This window comes from Anomalospiza imberbis, chromosome 6 (genome assembly GCF_031753505.1).
Source record: "Anomalospiza imberbis isolate Cuckoo-Finch-1a 21T00152 chromosome 6, ASM3175350v1, whole genome shotgun sequence".
Taxonomy (NCBI): domain Eukaryota; kingdom Metazoa; phylum Chordata; class Aves; order Passeriformes; family Viduidae; genus Anomalospiza; species Anomalospiza imberbis.
In genome coordinates this window covers 25,485,678-25,506,571 of record NC_089686.1, presented here as the reverse complement: position 1 = coordinate 25,506,571, position 20,894 = coordinate 25,485,678, and the positions used below count along the sequence as shown (strand labels likewise).

Genomic DNA, 20,894 nt, shown 5'->3' with positions numbered 1-20,894 from the left:
ATGCAAGACTTTATTAGAGTAGACTTTATTCAGAAACTCTGATGGAGTCAGTATCAAATGGAAAAACATTAAGCTACAAAGTTCTGCAGTTGAATTGAGAGTTGGCAATGCAACAAGTATCTAATGTTTAAGTGGAAACAGATGAATTTTAGCTTCTTCGTTAAAACAGTGGAACACTTCTACATTGTGGTTTTCAGGAACCAAATGTCTGTAAATTGTGTGATTAATATAAAGGATGACCCCATCCATTTTGCATGGAACTAGAGAACTCTGATTCAAAGGACAGTCTTACAGGAAAATTCTAATTCACAGTCATGAATGAGAACTGAAATAAATTGGGAAGAAAACCTGAAGAACTTCAAATCCGTAACATCCAACACAGCACTCATTAGTCCACTCAGAAATACAACTTTTATAGAAGTCTAACAGCAGAAATACGTAGTCTAACACAAAATACGTAAGGCAAACAGTATGTTAGTACAATGACTGTCTCAAATGAATCCTTTTTCCTGAAGTATTTCAATATTCACACCCTATCAAGAGATAGAATTTTATATGCATTAACTATATTAAGCTAGACATTTATTTCTGACAAGTATGCAACTTGTAAGAATTAAGAATTCGGAAAACTTCACTACTTCTGTGATTTCTGAAGCTTGATTTACAACAAGAACTGCTATCAAAGAGCCACATTTTTTTTTTTGCTCCACAGAAGTATTATCATTCCTGAAGTTGTAAAAATCACATCTCCATTTTGCTGCTATGCTTAAAGTTAATCCAGACCATGGCCTGTTGCCCCGGTGGTTCTTACTGTGACTCACGGGGTAAGTGAACTGGCCAGTTCAACCAGAGATTAATTACTGTGACCATTTTTCCTTTTCAACACCCCTACTCTTTTGAAGTGTTTTTGATTTTGTTGTTTTGTTTGGTGGTTTTTGGTTTTGTCTCTTGTTGGAGTTTTGTTTGTTTGTGTGAATTTTTTTTTTGTTTGGGGTTTTTTTTGGGGGGAGGTTCCTCTGGAAAACACATCATCAGTTGCCAGTATAATTTTTCCCTGCATTTAAAATTATTTCAAAATGAATCCACATGTTCCTTCTTTGATAATTAATGTTTACTTTGAGCAGTGTAATATCTGAATACTGAAAGATGTAAAAATGGGTGCCTTAGTCTTATATGGTAATAGAGCAGCATCATTTACAGACTATAAACCAAAGTAAAATCCTGCATTTTAAGATTTACAGTCTTAAAAATCACCACGTGGAAGAATTTGAGGGTAAAAATAATTTGAAGGTCAAAAAGTCCCCAGCCAAACAAAGCCAGAGCACTGCTATAAAACTCAGAGAGAAGAACCATTATTTAAACTATAGCTCTTACCTGTCTTTCACAATAAACTTAACGTGATCATCAGTTTCCATTTCTTCAGATTCTTCATTCACAGTTTTAATAATGCCATTTTCTTTGTTTTCATCATTCAGAAACTCGTATCTCCCATGTTCCAGGGCTGCTCTCCAAGCCTGTCTGTCTGTAACCTGAAGCAAACATACAAATTTGAGGTTTCTAAAGAATCAAAGAAAACAAGCTTTTAGTACCCATTACTATCTACATTTAATTTAATTATGCTTTTAGTAAAACCACTGCATGCAAGAGTTCTCATTTAAATTACAGACTTGATGGCACCACTATGTTCCTGCATTCTACCATTTACAAATACCTTAATAGCCCCCAACGTTCCTTGGTAGATCCTGTCCTCAATGTCCAAAAGAAAGTCCCTAAGTCTCAGTTCAAGCTGCTTCTCTGCAGATAGGTGAGATCCATCATGGACATTCTGCATCCTTCCCCGTCCTATAGGAGGTCTGACATCACTCTGAGGTTTTTCTGCAGGAACAGCAAGTAATTTGGTGTTAGTAGATCTTGTTCCTTTAAAGCAGCAGTTGGCAGAGGGAACAACAGAACAAGACAGAACAAGCTGAAAATATGGGTTCACAATTCCCTTCTTGTAGCTAGGTGCCAACACCAACATCTGTGCCAACTAAGGAATCTGATTCAACCAAGCAAGGTAATGATGACCAATAGATGGCCAATAGACGATTGGCATCCACTCAGAACAACTCATGAGAGAAATCCTTGCTAATTTAAAAGCAGTTCTTTTGTCTTAAAATTCTTTTGAAAGTAGTAGATAAGTAACACCAGCCTTGCTCTAAGTGCAAGGAGGAAAAAAAAAGAGAGAATAAAGTCACATTTCTATTATTTGATTGCGCTTACTTTACAAGAGAACTCTTGTCTTTCCTGCATGTATCTTTATCATAGAAACACTTAAAATAAGCATGTGCAACTTAAAATCATAAAACCTAACAGAACAAGACAAGATAAAATCTCTTTTAAAAAACTAACCTTAAAACAAAATGATAAGATTATACAGGCACAGACAAGACTGACTGTGTCCTCTAATTAAAGGCAGGGGAAAAAAGGAGCAAGACAACATGATAATTTATGAAAACAAGGTGAGAGCTGATGATGATGTGCTTTCAAGTGAAACCCTACTCCCAAGAGAACTCAAAGTTCATGCAAAAACTCAAAAGCCACAGGAAAGAGCTGAAAGTCTGCCCAAATCCTAAGTTAGTGCTTGCAAGTCTGCATCAGTGGTGAATATTTTTGTTCACAGAATTGACCTTAAAATCTTTGAGTACAGTGAGAAGAAGGTGCATGCAACAATTTAAGAGGTATTTAATAAATAATATAAATAAAGCTGTTGCTAAGAAAGCACAGGATGAATTTCTAAGGTGCTCTCAATTGCTGAAACAATTCCCTGTAACTTAAAGCAATCATGCAAACACTCGCAAATTGTAGACTAGCAACTCTAATGCCTGGATGTGGGAAAGGTCCTTTTTGGTTTAAAAGCAAAGAAGAAATGCAGTATTTTTTCCTGAGAAGAACTAGAAAAGCAGCAACTGCTTTTCAAATAATTGACAAGGAGAATTTAGTGGATACTGGAATAAAATCAAGTAATAGCATATACCAATTTTATTTCCATGCTCTTTTGAGCAGGAACTGGAGAAGTCAGAAATGCAGCCTACAGTGCAGGAGAATCCCTCTTGTCCTACAAGTCATTTGAGTGAAGGCAACAGGGCAGCATCTGGAGTCCACAGCAGAAAAGCTCCCAACACAGTACATCTACATGTGGCTATTTATCCCTGCTTATCACACAGTGGTGTGGCACCAATGGTATTGGACCACAGCATTTGAATTTTCTCAATCTCTATTCAAATGAAGTTCAAAGCTGCCTCTCTTTTTTTTAAATGAAAGTCAATGCTATTCTAACATTAAAAGAGAAGGAAAAATCTGTGACTGTGGACATCAAGTTGCTTCAGAGCAGAAAGCAACACAAAATACAGATAAAGGCTTGGTGATTAAGAAAATAAGGAACCATATGTACAAACTCAAACGTATCAGAAGATGACGGAGATTTTTGCACCAAAAAAACCCAATATAAAAAAAAGGCCTCAAAAAAAAGCTTAATTACTATGCAAAAACTCTGTCCTGTGCTAGTTTCCACCAAAAGAAATGCTAGATCAGTTATAAATTTAGCAGTATCTGATGTGCTCACAGCATGTCCTAGCATACCCACTCCAGGAAAACAGAATTTGTGTCTGCTGTGAATAATATTCCCTTGCCCCAGTACAGATAACCCTAAATCCTCAAGGTAATTTGTCATAATTAAAAACAAAATGCAATTTCTTAAACATTACCCTAGGGAATCTCACTTTGGTAACACTGTCTGCCCACCAACATGCTATAAGCAAGCCAGCCTGTATGTGCAGAATTTTATCAGTGATTGGAGCCAATGCCTTGCTAATAAATGGCAAAATACTTGCTAGGAGAAAAAGGAAAACAGCCCTAAATCTTAGGTCTAGGATGGTGTTCAGTACACTCCTATGTTTAAAAACCCATAAAAACATCTGCTATCCTGCTGCTTCCTTCTGCACTGAGTATCTGCCAAAGGAAGAAAAGGGAAAAAAACCTCAGAAAATAATATCACAAAATGCCACTGCACTGATGTTAATCCATGTAACAATGAACACAGCTACATGGCTTTTGAGCACGTGTTAACTTTTATTCCCTAATTAATCTTTTTACAAAGCTAAATGTTTAAAAGCCAATCCTGGTTTACTAAGCAGTAAGATCACAGAATGATTAAAATATTCCAAAGGTCTGTTAAGCAGGAAGAAAAAAAAAAGATTTAAGGCAGGAAAAAAACCAAATGTGTTTTCCATCAAGTGAAAAAAGCTTAAGAATAATCCTTAGATCTTAGAAATTACAGTTAAATTAGAACTAGAGTTTTCTATAGTATTATATAGAAGTTTTATCTGTAGAAGCAAATTAAGACCAAGAACCTTTCATTTACCTGGAATATGGAATTTCTCCACAGGAAAACTGCTTAGTTGTTCATATATTCTACTTTTCTCTTGTAAAAGAGTTTCTTTTAAGGCACTCTCCCTATGTCCTCGGGAATTGAGAGCCTCTAGGAGTTGGTCCAGTTGTTCCCGAGAACTGTAAAAGCACCAACGGTTTGGTTTGTATACTGGCCTTGGCACCTCTACGACAACACTGGTATGTGAATCTTGGTCAATATTGGAGGTAGATTCAGAGGATTTCAAAGACTCTCCAGTTTTACTGAATACCTGAGGTTCATTTGTGCAAGACTGTCCACTATTCTGAAAGGAAGAGGTTCGAGGCAACAACATGTCTTCTGTGAGACCAGAATAGTCCTCCTCTACGAACAATCCAGGAACTGAAGGGAAAATCCAGTAGCGTCGGTACAGGCGGTCACGACCTAACGGGGTGATATTTGTGCAGGCTGTTGCATTCTGAATCTTTTCTAACAGATCCTTCTCTTTCTTTTGTTGCTCCTGTTTTAAAGCTTCTTCATCTTCAGCAGTAAGAGGTTCACTCTTTTCACACGTGGTCTCTTCTTGTCTTGTAAATTCTTTAAATCCATTTTGCCCTCTCCTTCCTAAAGTTAAAAGAAGTATGATAGCAATTAATTTATAATTTTTTTTAGCCAAAAACTCAAGTAAAGGGCAGATTTTAGTTCTGTCTCCTTCTGGTTATCCAGACTTATACTGTCAAAGACCACCAGCTCAGTCAAGAGACAATACTGGTTTTATTAAAGAAAAACTCAAGTGATTAATCCCCATTCCCCAGAAGAACGGGTAACCACTTTAAATACACCTTCACTTTGCAGAAACTAGACTAAGTCTCATTTACAGACACACTCATCTTCAATATCATATAAAAAGAACCAAAATTTTAAGAAAGCAAAAATGTATAATAGAAACATCTTATAAGAATAAAAAAAATTCTAGCAATTTCACTACTGAATACAAACTACGATCCAAACTTTTTACTTACCATACTCAAAATGATGATCCTAAACTGCCAAAGGTCTCAAGAAAGACCAGAATCCCTCCATAGCAGCTTTTATGGATCTTGCATTTAAAAATTAAAGCAATCAAGTATCTAGTATTATTTTCACCCCTCAATTTGTACCGGCTGAAAACATTTCTGTTCACATCTTTAGTTTACCTAAGTATTAAGTCCTGGTGGTCATCTAGACCAGTACTATGTCTCATACTTGATGTATGCAACCTGAAAGGTGCAGTCAACACTCAAGCTCTAGTCTTTCCAGTGTGACCTTCAGTTCCCTAGTTGTATGAATGAAATAATAACACTTGTTTGTCATCCAGTCACAATGTTTCAAAACATGAGTATTTGAGAAACCTGAAATTCTGTTTAAGAGCTCACTGCTTTTTCATGGCAAAGCTGTAACAAACATGTAAATCTGTATTACTGAATGACTCAGAATTTCCATTCCAGGTACTGTTAGGAACTGTACAAGTTTGCAACTTAAGTCCACAATCATCCAGGATTTTCACTGGCACAGACAACATCATGAAGCCATCCCGGCAGAAAGACTCGGATGAGCTAGCAACCCAAAGCCATCAACCATTCTTCCTCCTGTGGTGACATCTATGTTTAGTTAGGAACAGCAGGCAGCACCATTTACTGCACCGCAGTTCCTACAAGCACACTGCTGAGGAAATTAAATCTAGGCCTAAGTCTGGTTTTATTCCTGTATAGGAGGCATGATGCTTCATTAACACAGGAAAACTACACCCAAATACTTGATCTAATGTTTTTTTTTGAAATACCAGTTGGTTTTGCACTTTACTAAAAATTAAAAAAAAAAGTAAAAATATCAAACCCACACCATCTCCTATTAGATGAAACTCCTACAACTCTCCCTATGAGGGCAAGTACTTATAATGGCAACACCATAACATTTTTTGACAAAAGAGGAATCCACACGCATGTATGGAAGACAAGAAGAAACAGAAGTGTGAAACAACATACAGCTGACCATAAGAATTACACCAGGCTGGCTCAATATACTTAACAGCCCATTATGATCACGTTCAAGTTTGTGTTTGTTTCCTTAAAAGAAAATTACAGCAAAGATTGATGCTTTTACTATAAAACACGAGAGCTTGCCAGGTGCATGCATGCGGGTGCACAGGTACACAAACAAATTCATTATAGCATTACCTCTCCGTCGTTTTTTGTTTGGTCCCAGCTCTTCTTCATCCTCTGTGAGTGTGTCCATGTCTTGCTCTTTACGCTCCATCTCTTTGCTCTCTGTACTAGTATCAAGGTCCTCCCGTTCCTCCTCCCTGACACAGCAAAATAAACAAACAGTGACTAACCAACCATGCAATATAAGCTGAATGATAAAAAATACACAATAAAATACGGCACCTTTGACACATAGAGTACTTTTATCTCCCAAGTACTTAACTAGTAAAATATCTATAATGCTCTGAAAAAAATAAACTGTAAATCACAGACTATATTGAAACCCAAAATAAACCCACTGAACTGTAAAAGTGAAATTCTGTATTAAGGACTAAAACTTGCTCTTTGGTACCAACACTTTCATTTGAAGAGTAGTATTATTATAAACAGATCATTTTTGGAGACATCTTAGTGTAGTTCTATTGCTGTAAATTTTTTTTCATCCATAAGAAAAGTCTCCTTCCCAAAATGTACATAACATTCTGTAAAATGCTTGTTACACATTTTGCCTCATCTAGCAAATAAAATTAATAGCCTACAGAAAACCAGGCAGTTTTTACAAGGTAACTTTTTTACCAATTTACACCAGCATGAAGAAAAATAAAATCAACATTAAGGACAATATACTTAAAATACAGCTTTGTGTATGATCTAGTCAATGAAACTACAGATGTGAGGTCTGGCCAGGAAGCTGAAAAGTGCTCTATGTTATACATCACAGTAATATTGTGTATCATACCCAACAGATATTTCTACAGCAGGAATTCTTTGCTCCTCTTCTTTCAGCTTTTCTTGTTTCTCTTTCATTTTTAACTCTTGTTCTTTTAACCTTTCTTCTCTTTTCTTACGTATCCTAATAGTAAGAAGGATATAGAAAACCAGTTGCAATTAATCTACTATCTGGTCTGTCCACATCTTTTCTCTCTTATACTATAACACCATTCAAAAATAGCAGCAACATAGGAAAACACAACATTTAGCATAACTAAGTTTCACTCCTGTCTACTGTCCCAGGAAACCAGCACAGAACAGAAACATTACTACTGTTTCTCATATGCCTTCTGCAACTGAGAGATTAACCTCATTTGTAGCACCAAAATTTAGTTCTCCACATCCTAGTTCTACCTTGCTGCTGCTGCCTCTCGTTCTTTGCGATGCTGTTCTGCCTTTAATTCCCGGAACTCCTGTTTTGCTTGTCGTAGCACATCAACAGAGTCCTCAATGAAATCTCGCGTGGAGACGAGAGTCAGAAGTTTCCCACAGAGAGCATGAAGGATCTTCATCTTTTCTCCTAATAAAATTCAGACCAATGTTTATATTTCACTATGTAATTGATAATAAGCCTAACTCTTACAGACTCCAAACTGGATTTGTTCTCACTTAAGAACAAGTGAACAAACATTTGTAGTGCACTAGGTGCACTCGCAGAGTCATTTCCTGAAAGCATATCTGCTTTGCTCAGAGACACAAGGCTGTATTTTTCATGTATTAACTTTTACCACCAAATATGTAGTAAAATGCACTATTATCTCCAGAGTAAAGGAACAGTTGATAGAAATTCTTCTCCATTTCCAAATAAAGAACAAAAGACCCAAATATAAACAGAAAAAAAAAAGCAGGGGCTGAAGCAAGCACACCAGTGCTTCTTCCAGAGAGATTCCCTTATTCAAGTTACACTAATATTTTTTAAATGGGATGAAAGGAAAGCTACTCAGAAGTAATGAGACTGCCCTGCTCTGCAATCTCTGATGTGGTGGGGTGTGCCTGTGGGGACTGAAGCATAAGGGGATGAGTGTTGGTCTACGTATGACCCCCAGAGATCCTTTCCAAACTCAGTTACTCTATGATACAGTAAATTTTGACCATTACTGGTCTGAAGCAGTTGCAAAATTGACCACTTATTGAGCAATCTAATAATCTCTAATGTGTATTGTCTTTTATTACCTGGCAACAAATCATATACTGAGGTACTTGAAAGTTTCTTCAAGAGACCAGGATTACTTAATCTTAGCTCCATGCAAGCATCATCAGTAGTATCAAACCCTCCTCGTTTCTGGTAACGGTATTTTGCATTGGCTGATGTTATATCAGCACCAGATGCTAGAATGTGCAGTCTGAGAATCTCAGAAAGAGTGCAGCTATCAAGATCCAAGTTTTTCAAGTTGCAGCCTACAGTTGAGAAGAATGAACAGTTATTTTATACATATATTTAAATGTACATAAATATAAAAATAGTTCTTTAAAATACAGAGCAAAATAATAACAAGAACAAAACAAAAAGTGAAACCCACACATACCCTGATGTAACTGGGGCCATGCAGCTGCCAAAGTTGCAACTGCAGACAGTGCAGATTTTGTGGGGTCTGCATCTTCATCCAAAGCCTCTGTTAAATCTTTAAGGAAATAAACACTTTATTCTAGTGCAAATTAAAACTTGTACTGTGGAGGGGAGGAAAGGAAGCTGTGTTTTCAGAGTTGCAGATAAAGCGAAAAGAGGGATGATAGTCACAGATGCATGAATGTGTTCAAAAATCAATTCAACATCCAAACAAAAATTTACAGATCTTGAAATGCAACTAAAAAAAATCCAACTAAAAGCTAAGGACATGCACCACATGCTATATCTAGGGAGAACACCATATAAGCTGTTAAAGCAACCGCAACACGCAGAACATGCACAATGGCAACACGGAAGGCAGCAAGAACAAATCCAGGAACACACTTGAAAGCACAGACAAGTAGCAATGCAGGAACACCTGTATTTCCTTTCCTCAAACAAACTGTTTTTCTTATAATAATTTTGTATTTAGGAAGCACAACTCAAACCAATAATGTATTTTGATACTGGCTATCACCATTCACCTTATACTTTCTATCTGTTACTCGGATACAGCCTGTTCTGCACAAACACAATTACTAAGACATTACAAATAAATCGTATTTCACCAAATCAAGTACCTGCACTTAATGACCACCACACATAAGCAAACTGACCAGAAAAGCAGGGAATTGAAAGAGAGAAACAGCAAATTCCTGTTTTTTAAACAAAGGTTTCTTCAGCACTTACAGGTATTTCTCCAGAGGGTTGGCAGAGTATTTTCAGCAGTGTATGCTGTTTCAACAATTTCACTTTATTCAAATCCAAATTATTAAGCAGTTAAAGTCCTCAAGTCAAAATAAAACCACAAACTATACAAACAATACCTAAAATGCAAATCCACAACAGTTCTCTAGGATGATTAATGTTGTTTGAAAACTGTCACCCAGACACAGTAAAATGAATCTCTGCACCTCCCCTCTCACTTTAACTATATAACACACTTTGAGAAAGTACTGTACACCCCAAAATCACACACTGCAACAGTGGTGTTCCCTGTTGCAGAAACTCTGCCTGTACAGAATTTAACTGAGCAAACATGCTGACTACTGCTAGTTTGGTTAGCCAGAATTACAAAGCCAAGACTATGTAATTCTTTTACGGGAAAGAAGATGTCTAAACAAGAGTGACAAAAAACAAAAGTTCTGAGGCAAGTAAAACACAATAAATGAAGTGCCTTACCCACAACTCTGCTGAACAAAATGGCAGACTTTTGCAATTGTCAGCCCCATTAGTCAAATAAACATATGAAAGTTACGTTATGTTTTTTCTGATCAGCCATATGAATAATATAGAATCTAATCAACTATTCTATGATTACCTGATAATCCTTGTTTGTATTGCCAAGGCAATACTCTCAGCAGTTAACAAATACAGTTTAATAGTTAAATTCAATAGTAATTAACATACAGTCTCAATTAAAATACTGTCTCAAATCTCAATTCAATTAACAAGAGCAGACGCTGATATTGAAGATAGTACCCATGCTTTATATTAAGATAATTTATAGACTGGACATTAATCTTAAGCATGAAAATAAACAATCTTCAAGGGAGGAATTAAAGGAACTTTTGTTTAACTCACACACCTGGCTTGCAGGGGCACCACGGAATTCACTTGACCTTAAACATGGAGTGCTCTTATGTACCTACCTCTAATGAAATAAAGGCAAGTAGGATGGGTCAAAGCCTCTCCTTTAATCAGCAAATTTGGCAGTCCATAAACACAGGACCACAAATTTGTAACAAAGCCTGCACTTCCTTCTGATCAGTGGTTAGCATACACTGAATGCCTCTGAAAATGGGGGCAGCATCAGCTTTAGAGCAAAGTCAGTGACTGTGAGAGTCTTTAGTGAAAGAACACACATGGTAGCATCAAGGAGCTGTGGATGCATAACTTCAGGTCTTGAAGGACAATGAATATTCAATTATCCATTACAGCTGTTTTGGGAAGTTTTAGTTTTTAATCTAGTTAGGTACAGATTTTTTTTACAGATACAGACATCTTTGGGAAGACTTAAGAAAATTATTTGTTTCCTGACCCTCAGGAGAAACATGTAACAGTGCTGGAGGAAGAGGAGGAAGGTAAAGATGCTTCCTGCACCTCCAAAACACAAGCAATGCTGTTAAAAGCTTATTATGCTTTGCTGGATACAATCCTAGTAACAATGAGCTTCCTTTTTCTCTATTCCCCCCACACGCTGTGGTCCATGCCCAGTTTAAGGCTTTAATTTCAGACAAAAGAGAAAAAACAAGCCCATTTACATACAATATCCATGCATAATAAGGTTAAACAAAGGAGTGCCATAAATCATGCAGCTTGAAGTTAATTCCAGTGCAATCTCAGCTCGTCAGCAGTAAAATTAAAGATCTGACCTTTGGTCTCAGCATCAGCTATTTGATCTTTGGCCACTTCCTCTTCCTCTTCGGCCATTGCCTGAAAGATGGCAGTCAGGAAGAAAAACAGCAATTCACATAGTGGGCCTTCAGTGTCATTTCCTACAAGAGCTTCCTCTAAAACCTCTGTGAATAAAGTTTAAGAAGCGTCACTTTTGCCGCAAAGTTGGAAAAAAAATTATGTACTGAAGAATGAACACATTTTTTTCCTTCAGGTATGATAATTAAATTACGTTTCCATAATTTACTGCATATATTCCTAGAGCGATGGTGCCAGAAAGAGTGCTGACCAAACATTATTTTCTTAATACATAACTGCAAGAAAAAAGTAAAAGTAGATATTTTGATAAGCAGAATGGCAACTTGTGCACCAAAACTAATTTTGATTTTACAAATCCCTTGGAGTTGACCGTGAACTGAAAACTGGATTGATAGGCATGTGTTAGCACAGACAGATTAAAGCCACATAGGAAGTTGTGTAGCAGTGGTACTTGTGTGCACTTAAGATGTTTGATTGTTTGGTAGAAGGGAAACCACCAAAGTGGGGCACCTTGCCACATAAGCCACAACTTGCCTAAAGTCACTCCTTCGGGAAATTCATCTTGAAGATCAAAAAGTTCCCCAAAAGCATGTAAAAACTCCAAAACCATCAGAGCATCACCAAAGATCTCAGGAGGAAGTCTCGTCTTCACTGGCATTGGAATGGGAAGTTCCTGCAAACCAAATGGGACCACTTAATACAGAATTTGGTTTGTGCAAAGTACACAAGTCATTAAAACCAAAGAGACTATTATTCTAAGGAATGTATTCGTTGAGTTTCTCTGCATTTTACTCAAACAAGTCCCACAGGACACATGACCAGTTATCATGGTAACACTGGTGACAGTACTAACTTTGGAAACCGAAGAGCATGCAACTTGAATGTAAAATTTTTGAGAAAGAAGTTTACTCATGTCCATGAAGTTTGTATCTTTATTAAATGAAGTTAATCCCACTACCAGTTAAAAACATTGGCTGTCAAGCTTTTTCCTTTATACCTGTATTATTTCACAAGAGTTTTGAATTTCAGTTTCCTGAACTGTCTAGACAAGCAAAAATAAACATACTCTTAAAAGTTACTTATGATTGCTTGCAAAGACAAGCAAACCAAAACCCTAACATGTTCACATAAAACACACCCTTCTAATACGAGGATATGCAAGATCACGTCTAACAACTGAGTGTTCTGGTACTGGGTTTTCTGCATTTGTAAGGCACTTATGGTAGCTGAAGACATTAAAGGGAGCTATGTAACCACATAACAAGATCACTTAACAGAGACACCACCTCCAAATCACAGATTACAGTGCCTAACATCAAGTTTGATTTTGAAATTACTATCTTCAAGTAATCCTTCAAGATTTGTCTTCATTTACTGTTTCTTAGCACACATAGTTGAATTTAGAATTCAGAATTCCGAATTGTCTCTTTTCCACAAATGTGGTAGTTTATAAATATTAAAAAGAAGAAAGCCGAATACTATGCTTCGAAAGAACACAGTAAGATATTTCATAAACTTCCAGAGACAGGAATCTTTTCAAAAGCGGTCCACCTAAACTCATCTTTATTTATATTCTTGTCAATTCACAGAATCACAAAATAACAGGTTATTTTGTGTTGTAAGGGAACCACAAGGACCTTCAATTCCAGCTCCTGGCCCTGCACAGAACCATCCACATGAACCATCCTGTGCCAGAGAGAGCATTGTCCAAATGGTTCTTGAACTCCATCAGACTTGGTGCTTTGACCACTTCCCCTGGAAGCCTGTTCCAGTGCCCAACCAGCCTCTGGGTGAAGAAGTTTTTTCTAATATCCAACCTAACCCTCCCATGGCACAGCTTCAGGCCATTCCCTTGGATCCTGTCACTGTCACCACAGCTAAGACATCAGTGCCTGCCCCTCCTCTTCCCCTCACAAGGATGTTGTAGACTGTGATGAGGTGTCCCCTCAGTCTCCTCCAGGCGGAACAGACCAAGTGATCTCAGCCACTCCTCATGCAGCTTCTCCTCCAGGCCCTTCACCATCCTTTTTTCCCTCCTTTGAACACTAATAGCTTTATGCCTTTCTTGTATTGCAGTGCCCAAAAACTCACACAGTACTCCAGGTGAGGCTGCACCAGGCACAGAGTGGGGTGAGTAGAGCAGCAGAGTCTCAGTGTAGTGATGACACTGCTTTCCCACTCCTCCTTTTTTCTTTCCAGTAGAAATACAGCAGCACCGTTTTCACAGCTTGCTCTCCTTTCAGCAATGGCCTTCCCTTTCTTCAAGTTTTTTCCCCTTTTTACATAGCTAGGAGTTTTCACTCCCATTTTAATGGCTATTCAGCTCTCCTTGCAAGTATGTTCAGCTCTCATATTCCTCCCAATCAGTGCTTTCACTTGAATTCATTTAACACTCTCCTTTATTTCCACTTGCCCTCCTTGCACTTGTTATGATTCCCTGGGTACCTCAAACTCTCATCCTTGTGTTTCTATTTGTCCCCTTTTACTATCCCCTGCTAAAATGAATCCCAATGAAGCATACATAAAAGTATAACACTAGAAAATCTTCTGTTATGTACAGCTACACTATACTCTTGTGTGAAACCTGAGTTCTTTGAGAAGCACATTCTTGTTACTTTCTACAGGTTTCCAGTATCATCATGAAAGATGCGCATTAAACATGATATATACAGTATATTATAGTATATACAGTATATTTCTACACTTTAAATCAAAACAATGCCACAGGAAGTAACAAGCCAAGGTATTTTCTAACTTTCACAGCCAAAAATTTAGTTTTTTCATTACTCAAATCCTTTATGTAATTCGTGTTTTTTTAAGTGACCTTATTTTGTATACTTGACAGAAAAATCAGGTATACTCAATACCCTTGGCTCAGTAATGCCAGCACATTGAACATACTCCATTGTAGACTGAGCACAGCCTGTAAAGCTTTTCTGGAGGTTGAAAATGCAGATGCAGATGATACCATTAGCATTGCCACTGGGAAATATGTATTACACACTGCAGGTGACTCACAGGCTCTAGCATTTCAATCAGATCTAGATTTGCCTCTGCATTAGGGAATCTAATCCATCTGGGGACCCTGCAAACTACAATCTTCAGCTCTTCCATATTCAATCATACCTTAAGGTCATCACACTCCATATCTTCTCTAGGCTTACTCCACTGTTTCAGGTATTCCACATATTTTCTTTTTTCCTCACGCAGCTTCTCTCTTTCCTGAAAAAAACAAGTCACAATCGTATATAAATACTGTTACATGGCCTTACTGCAATTTCTAAAACTGCACCACTTATTCAATCACACTAAAAAGTAAAACATCACATTTAATTAGAATGGAGTAATCTATTCATTTTTATTTTGTACAAAATGATACTGGCAAAAATATTTAAATCAAGTGATATGCTGTTGTTTTTGTTGGGGGGGGGTGTTTTGGGTTTTGTTTTCTTTTTAATGGAAGTAGCTAAAGAAAACATATGAAAAATTAGACAGCAATTATGAAAACTGTCCCGAAAAAGACCATCAAAATAAGATAGGGAATGTTGCTGTGGCAAAATATAGTGGAATATATAATTTCTTCATATTCAAGTTGACAAAAGTTATTTAACAATTTACATCCAAAGAGAATCCACACAGAAACCCACAACCATTAGATATGCTGTCAATCTGTGCAGAACAGATTCTTCAAAGAGAAGACAACCATCAAATCAAATAGTTTTATGCACTGCTGGCAAAAAAAACCACCCCAAACCCACCACATTACTTCAGAAGTAAATTCAAATTAAAAATGAACTTTTGGTAAACTAAAATTATAGAGAACGTTAACCAGAAATACAACCCATCATCAAATCTTGTAACTGCCTATTCTTCTAAAGCGCATTTCTAGAAACTGAAAATGATTAGTGGAAAATAACTTTAAACAGAGACTAAGAAACAAGGAAACTAGAAAGCCATTACAGTTTCCTATATGAAAAAACACATATACTTCAAAAGCATTACTTTTTCCTTTTCTATTTTGAGTCTCTCTTTCTCTTCTTTCTTTTTCATTCTTTCTTCTTCCACAATTTTCTTTAATTCTTCTCTCTTCTTTTCCTTATCTTCTTTCTCCTTTTTCCTAGCTTCTATAGCATTTGCTTTCTCTTGTTTTAATTTAGCTTTTTCAAAAGCTATAAAGGAAAACAACAAACCTAAGTTATTTTTTCTTTTGTAAAATGTTAGTTTTAACTGATAAATAGCCTGGGTTTTTATAATTACCATATGAAAAAGGTATGGTTATGAAGACTGAATTGTTTCCACACAAACCAGAAATTCAAACTCTTGGAAGTTCTTTACAAAATCAGAGTTTCAAGCCTATGTATTAGACATGTTTTACGAGGTTGTCAACAGGTAATAAAATTAAATAGATCTGGTTTTACGAGTATACAGAAGGTTATTACTTGTTAATTGGTTTCTATCAATTGACATATGAAAGATGAGAACTGATTCCAACATATAATTACAACAACATATTTAGTAATAACTGGCTAATAAAAGCATGCCACAACCAGGTGTGGTACACAACCGTGAAGTATCTGTGATAGTAAAAACCTTTAAATAAGTGATCTTTAAATATTTAGTTCTTACTGAATTACTGAACTCAATACATTTGAAACTGATGTAGTATTTCAGTGTGCTTTGTTCAAATTTTACTTCAGTTACACAGTTTAAGCTGAACTTTAAATTATAATAAATGCTACTGCCTAAAGAGATGCAGATTTCTTTGCAGTCATGTGTAGAAGAACAACAGGATACAAATTTCCACTTTCTGTGGACAGACAGTACCTATCAGCTCACATGCAGGCTAACAAATAAAAGGGGGTCTTACTGTTTTAACTGAAGAAACAGGAAAGCTAGAAATCAAAATACGTGAATGAAATGAAAAACGATCCTTACTCTTACCAAGTGGATAGTACTAACAAGAAAAACTTTTATTATATTTTCCTATAACATTCTGAAAATGAGCTAGGTTTCTTCTACAGATAGCTATTGCACATACCAGCAATGTATGCATTTGGCCAACAAATGCAGTGAAGCTGATCCTCAGGGTCTTCAACACACTGAGAAGGTTAATTTTTCAAGGTACTTGGTGTTTTGTTACCTTTTCACTTTGTGAAAATGTGTCTTAACTACCCTTCTGGAAGCTGCAGTTTCCGTCCACACAAGAGAGGAATCAGATGTAACACCGATCAGCTGTTACCCCTCTCTTGTGCTGTCATTCCCAGCACATGAACATATAGATGCTTGTTGTGCAAGAATGTGGACACACAAGTTTAATAGAACCCATGCAATTCTAGTGTTCCCATCTCCTATAAAGGAGAGGCCCAAAGCTGTGTCAGACAACTTTGCTGTTATTTAAGCAGATGTTGGACTAGGTAATTTCTTAATATCCTTGCCATCTTAAAAAATTCTGTCTTCCAGAAGATGAAAGGCAAGAACCAGAAGTTCGCTAAAATACTTCCACTGATGAAAGCCTTACCTCAGGAAGGACAATCCTTACAATTCAGAATAGTATCTCCTTGCCTGACCTTTGTCCTCAAGAAGACATACCAATTTATCTAGTTAAACCCAAACAAAAGGCATATGGCCCCTTACTTCATTTGAAGTCAAATTTTAATTGATCAGGAACAGGTTAAAACTAAGCCAAAATAACTCAATCAATCCAAACTAAAAATCTCTGAATCTTTTAAACCAAAGAAATTCAGAATGTATTTCAATTCTCTTGAATTTTGAGATTGTTGTATGAGGAAAATACATAAATGGAAAAACTAAAGGATTTTTGTTACACATTTGTGCATTGATATACCTTCAGCTGGTAAAATTAACACATGACTTCACCATCCAAGCTTCTACAAATAATATTTAGCTCTTTATTTATCTGAGAAAGAAATCAACACAGTTGGACCACAAGTTTCCCACATTTCCCCAATTTAAACAACTAACATGGAAGAAAAAAAATAAAACCAAGAAACAAGCATGCTAACTATTGAAAGGAGCACTTGGCCATAGTGGTGTGGCAGTACACTCTTAATACATTTTCCCTTTGAAAGGTACAACCCCAAAAATACTCTAACTATGCCCTACTCTCAAATCTGCAAAAGCTAGTTCTACCGGTCATATGAGTAAACTTCAACTTACCTATGGCCTGCACATCATCTTTTTGCTTCTGGAACTTTGCCCTTTCCCTTGATGCTTTACTTTTGTTTCCTGGGGTGTTTTGTTTAGGTTTAATATTGTCCTCCTGATAGAGAATTTGGAGGTGAAGAGGAAAAAAAAGATCATAATAACTACAGTGAAATGACCAGCAAAAGATATGTCCAATTTTTCAACTGTTCTCTAGAACACAATGAAGTAGTATAGTGACTAAGAGTCTCAGTGTTTAAACACAGGCAAGTGACATAATTTTGTCTGAGAGTCCAAATTAAAGCTTTTTAGTAAATTATTTGTTAATCTCAGAACGGACAAGTACTCTGTCATGATAACACACTGAGAAACTAGTTTCTTGATGGGATCCCAGAAATAATAACAAAAATAAGAAGATAACATATCAATTATGATCCCTTTTACCAGCTTAACTATAAAGCAATTATGGAATATATCCCAATTGCCCTCAAAAAAAAACCAAAAACAATGTCAACCCTGTATTTCAAATTATCTGAAAACTCAGACAAACGGAAGAACTTCATAGACTATGCTGATTGTCTTCATCTGGGATTAAAAATGTTATTACTTACAAGACATGCAGATGCCCTCTTTGGAGGTCGCCCTCGCCGTCTGCTTGCAGGACTGAAGATAAATGTGGGTGGTTCATCAGGAAAGAAATAGGAGAAGTTTTGTTCTGCTAGATTATATTTTTCAATTGATGTTGCCTTAGTAAGAAAGATGAAAATAGATATTCATGGTGAAATTTATAAATATAAGCTAAATAATCTAAATATAAGCAAATTAATCAATCATTAATTCACAAAAGAAGACAATAAGAGTAACCATATCCACAACTGCTTAACTGAGGATAAGAAATAAAGCTCTGAAATAGTGTAAGTGAAGAGTTAAATCTACCAAGTGGACAATGATAATAATGCATGCAGCGCACATCTGAAACTAGAATTTGGCTTCATTTGGTAAGATGTTGTTTCTTTATAGCAAACACAGCTCATCAGTGCCTTCCTAGCACATTACTGAAGCGTGCCAAGAATAAATTTTGACAGCTAAAAGCAGAAACTTAACTTATTGAAGAGTTACATAATTCTCTATTACACAGATACTTATTTCTGGAGGAAGATTTTTCCCAATTGTCAAAGTTTCTTTTCGAGTCTACTTTCTCAACCTGATGACTTCAGGAAATCTGCCATTATTGGACAATACAGATAAGGATACAAAGGAGACATTCCAAGTATTACATGTTCACATAACTGAAATGCAAGGCAATCAGCAAGAGGACAAGAAGACACTCCACAGAAAGCCCAAATAAAGACAAGATGACAAATACACATATACAGAATACAGCAATTTTCCTGAGGCTCCAGAAAGCATCACTAACAGATCACTAGTCCTTAATGTGGTGCAGTGAGCTGGGTCAAAATGACCACTAACAAGCCCAAGGAATGGAGTGGTTTGTCACTTTCAGCTCTATTTTATTCTATTTCAATTTATTTAGAAGAGACAGACTCTTAGAGGTACAAATTTATTTAGAAATTCATTGCCTTTGTTATTTTCCACAACTTTTAGAGGCAAGACAGTCACTGACTCTCATCTCTCTGAGCCTTCCTGTGCAGAATGAGCAGTTACACATCTATATCAGAAAATAACAGACATAATAAAAACCTCTGCAACTTTCTAAAAACAAGAAGATAGCAAGGATTTCAGGGTCAGGGCTGCAATATACAGTGAAGGAGTCCAGGATCTCTTGTGGTATAGTATGCAAGGCAAGGGAAAAGTTGCTCAAATTCTCAGTCATCTGGTGCCCACTAAGATGTGAACTTTAGTCTGAATTGTTCTAAGTATCACCATATATCTAAGATTACAAACACGTGCACAGTCAAAATCTAAGGCCTTATCAAAAACCCATTCCAGCCACCTAAACTCTGGCACATGTCTCACTGAAGATCTAGAGACTGAATTCAATCTATTATAAAACATTTTCCAGCTAAAAGAATTAGAACAGAATAATACTGGTTTACTGTACCAACACAGAAACAGTTCACTTTTATTTGACTTAGAAATACCAGCTGTGTACCTTAAAGAATGAAACAATTCATGTGCTAGACTAATCAAAAGTATATTATACTTGCAAAAAGCGAAATTTGATGTAGTATTTAAAAGGAGCTCTGAGCAGCTAGTAGAGAAGAGCAAAAATATACTAAATAGTGTCAATAGTCTCTCCCATAAATTATTTCTTCTTGCTTACCTTAGCTTTAATTACTCCATCATGTGGTTCACAGTGCTGTTTCAGAAAAAGTTTAAGTCTATCACGAGAAAAGAGATGTTTCCTCCGGCTGCATTAGGAAAGAAAGGTAGTATTATCAACTAACATCTTTAATTAGTATTTAAGTACAGCCAAAAGTATGTGCAAGAATACATGTGATAGACCATATGACTGATCTTTTTCTTATTTTCTTTATTATAAATAACACCCTTACTATCGCAATTAACAACCATTCTTTGAAAGCCCAACTGAATTTAAAATTTCCTTATGAATAAAACAAAACACAAGTAGTACATAAACAGTTGGTTTATGCATCTGTAATTTTTATTTTGAAGATTATGTTATGTCCTCTTTTATAAACACCCTTTTGATCCATGGTAGATCCTCCAAATACTTCTTAGAAGTCCTAAATAAAACTCAAGTCTGATTGTTTCAGAAGAGAGGGAAGACAAACAAACAAACAGGGACAGCAGGAAAGCAGCATTCACATCTTTCAAGCAGAGAGGCAAGCCAACAAATGACAAGGTAAATTCACACACTTCTCAGTCAAGCTATGCCACTTCTTTCTACAGGACAGTGTGCACTCTGCTGGCTCCTGGCATTCCAGGGAATCTGCATTACTTCATGGGAAGGAAAAGGCTTCACTACACAGGAGTAGTTAATGGAAAAAAAAAATCCTGATTTGTGCTGGAACTAAATGACTTGTAATCACACAAAAGTTTGTTTACAGCATCCAGTTTATATAAAGTTTTGGTGCACAATCTACTCTAAACATGTATTTTAACTAAATTTGAGACAAATTTGAGAAGCAAAACCTCTACACCTTTCTATTTTAAATCAATCTGATTACCAGTGTCTGCTCCAGCATTTCAAACCAGCAATGCTACCAGAGTGCTCACAACACCAATAGTTCATTGTTATTGTTAATAGAGTTCTCACACTCTTTTCCACCTACTCCAAGAATCACAACAGCAGCCAAGGCATCAG

The 20,894-nt window shown here is 36.5% G+C and overlaps 1 protein-coding gene across 5 annotated transcripts in view; it reads right to left on the bottom strand.

Moving 5' to 3' along the window:
* BAZ1A (bromodomain adjacent to zinc finger domain 1A) overlaps positions 1–20,894 on the bottom strand; it is a 64,258-nt gene that overhangs the window by 14,826 nt on the left and 28,538 nt on the right. For 3 of the 5 annotated variants that reach the window (XM_068192928.1, XM_068192927.1, XM_068192929.1), the window contains 15 exons: positions 19,890–19,977; positions 18,217–18,351; positions 17,621–17,723; positions 15,446–15,612; positions 14,570–14,665; positions 11,978–12,116; positions 11,383–11,529; positions 8,928–9,023; positions 8,575–8,799; positions 7,756–7,921; positions 7,370–7,483; positions 6,604–6,728; positions 4,403–5,011; positions 1,712–1,875; positions 1,375–1,529 (listed from right to left, as the gene is read on the bottom strand). In XM_068192928.1, the coding sequence (XP_068049029.1) occupies positions 1,375–1,529; positions 1,712–1,875; positions 4,403–5,011; positions 6,604–6,728; positions 7,370–7,483; positions 7,756–7,921; positions 8,575–8,799; positions 8,928–9,023; positions 11,383–11,529; positions 11,978–12,116; positions 14,570–14,665; positions 15,446–15,612; positions 17,621–17,723; positions 18,217–18,351; positions 19,890–19,977 (2,529 nt within the window). The remainder of the gene's footprint in view (positions 1–1,374; positions 1,530–1,711; positions 1,876–4,402; positions 5,012–6,603; positions 6,729–7,369; positions 7,484–7,755; positions 7,922–8,574; positions 8,800–8,927; positions 9,024–11,382; positions 11,530–11,977; positions 12,117–14,569; positions 14,666–15,445; positions 15,613–17,620; positions 17,724–18,216; positions 18,352–19,889; positions 19,978–20,894) is intronic. The other 2 variants (XM_068192930.1, XM_068192931.1) reach the window with 1 other exon arrangement.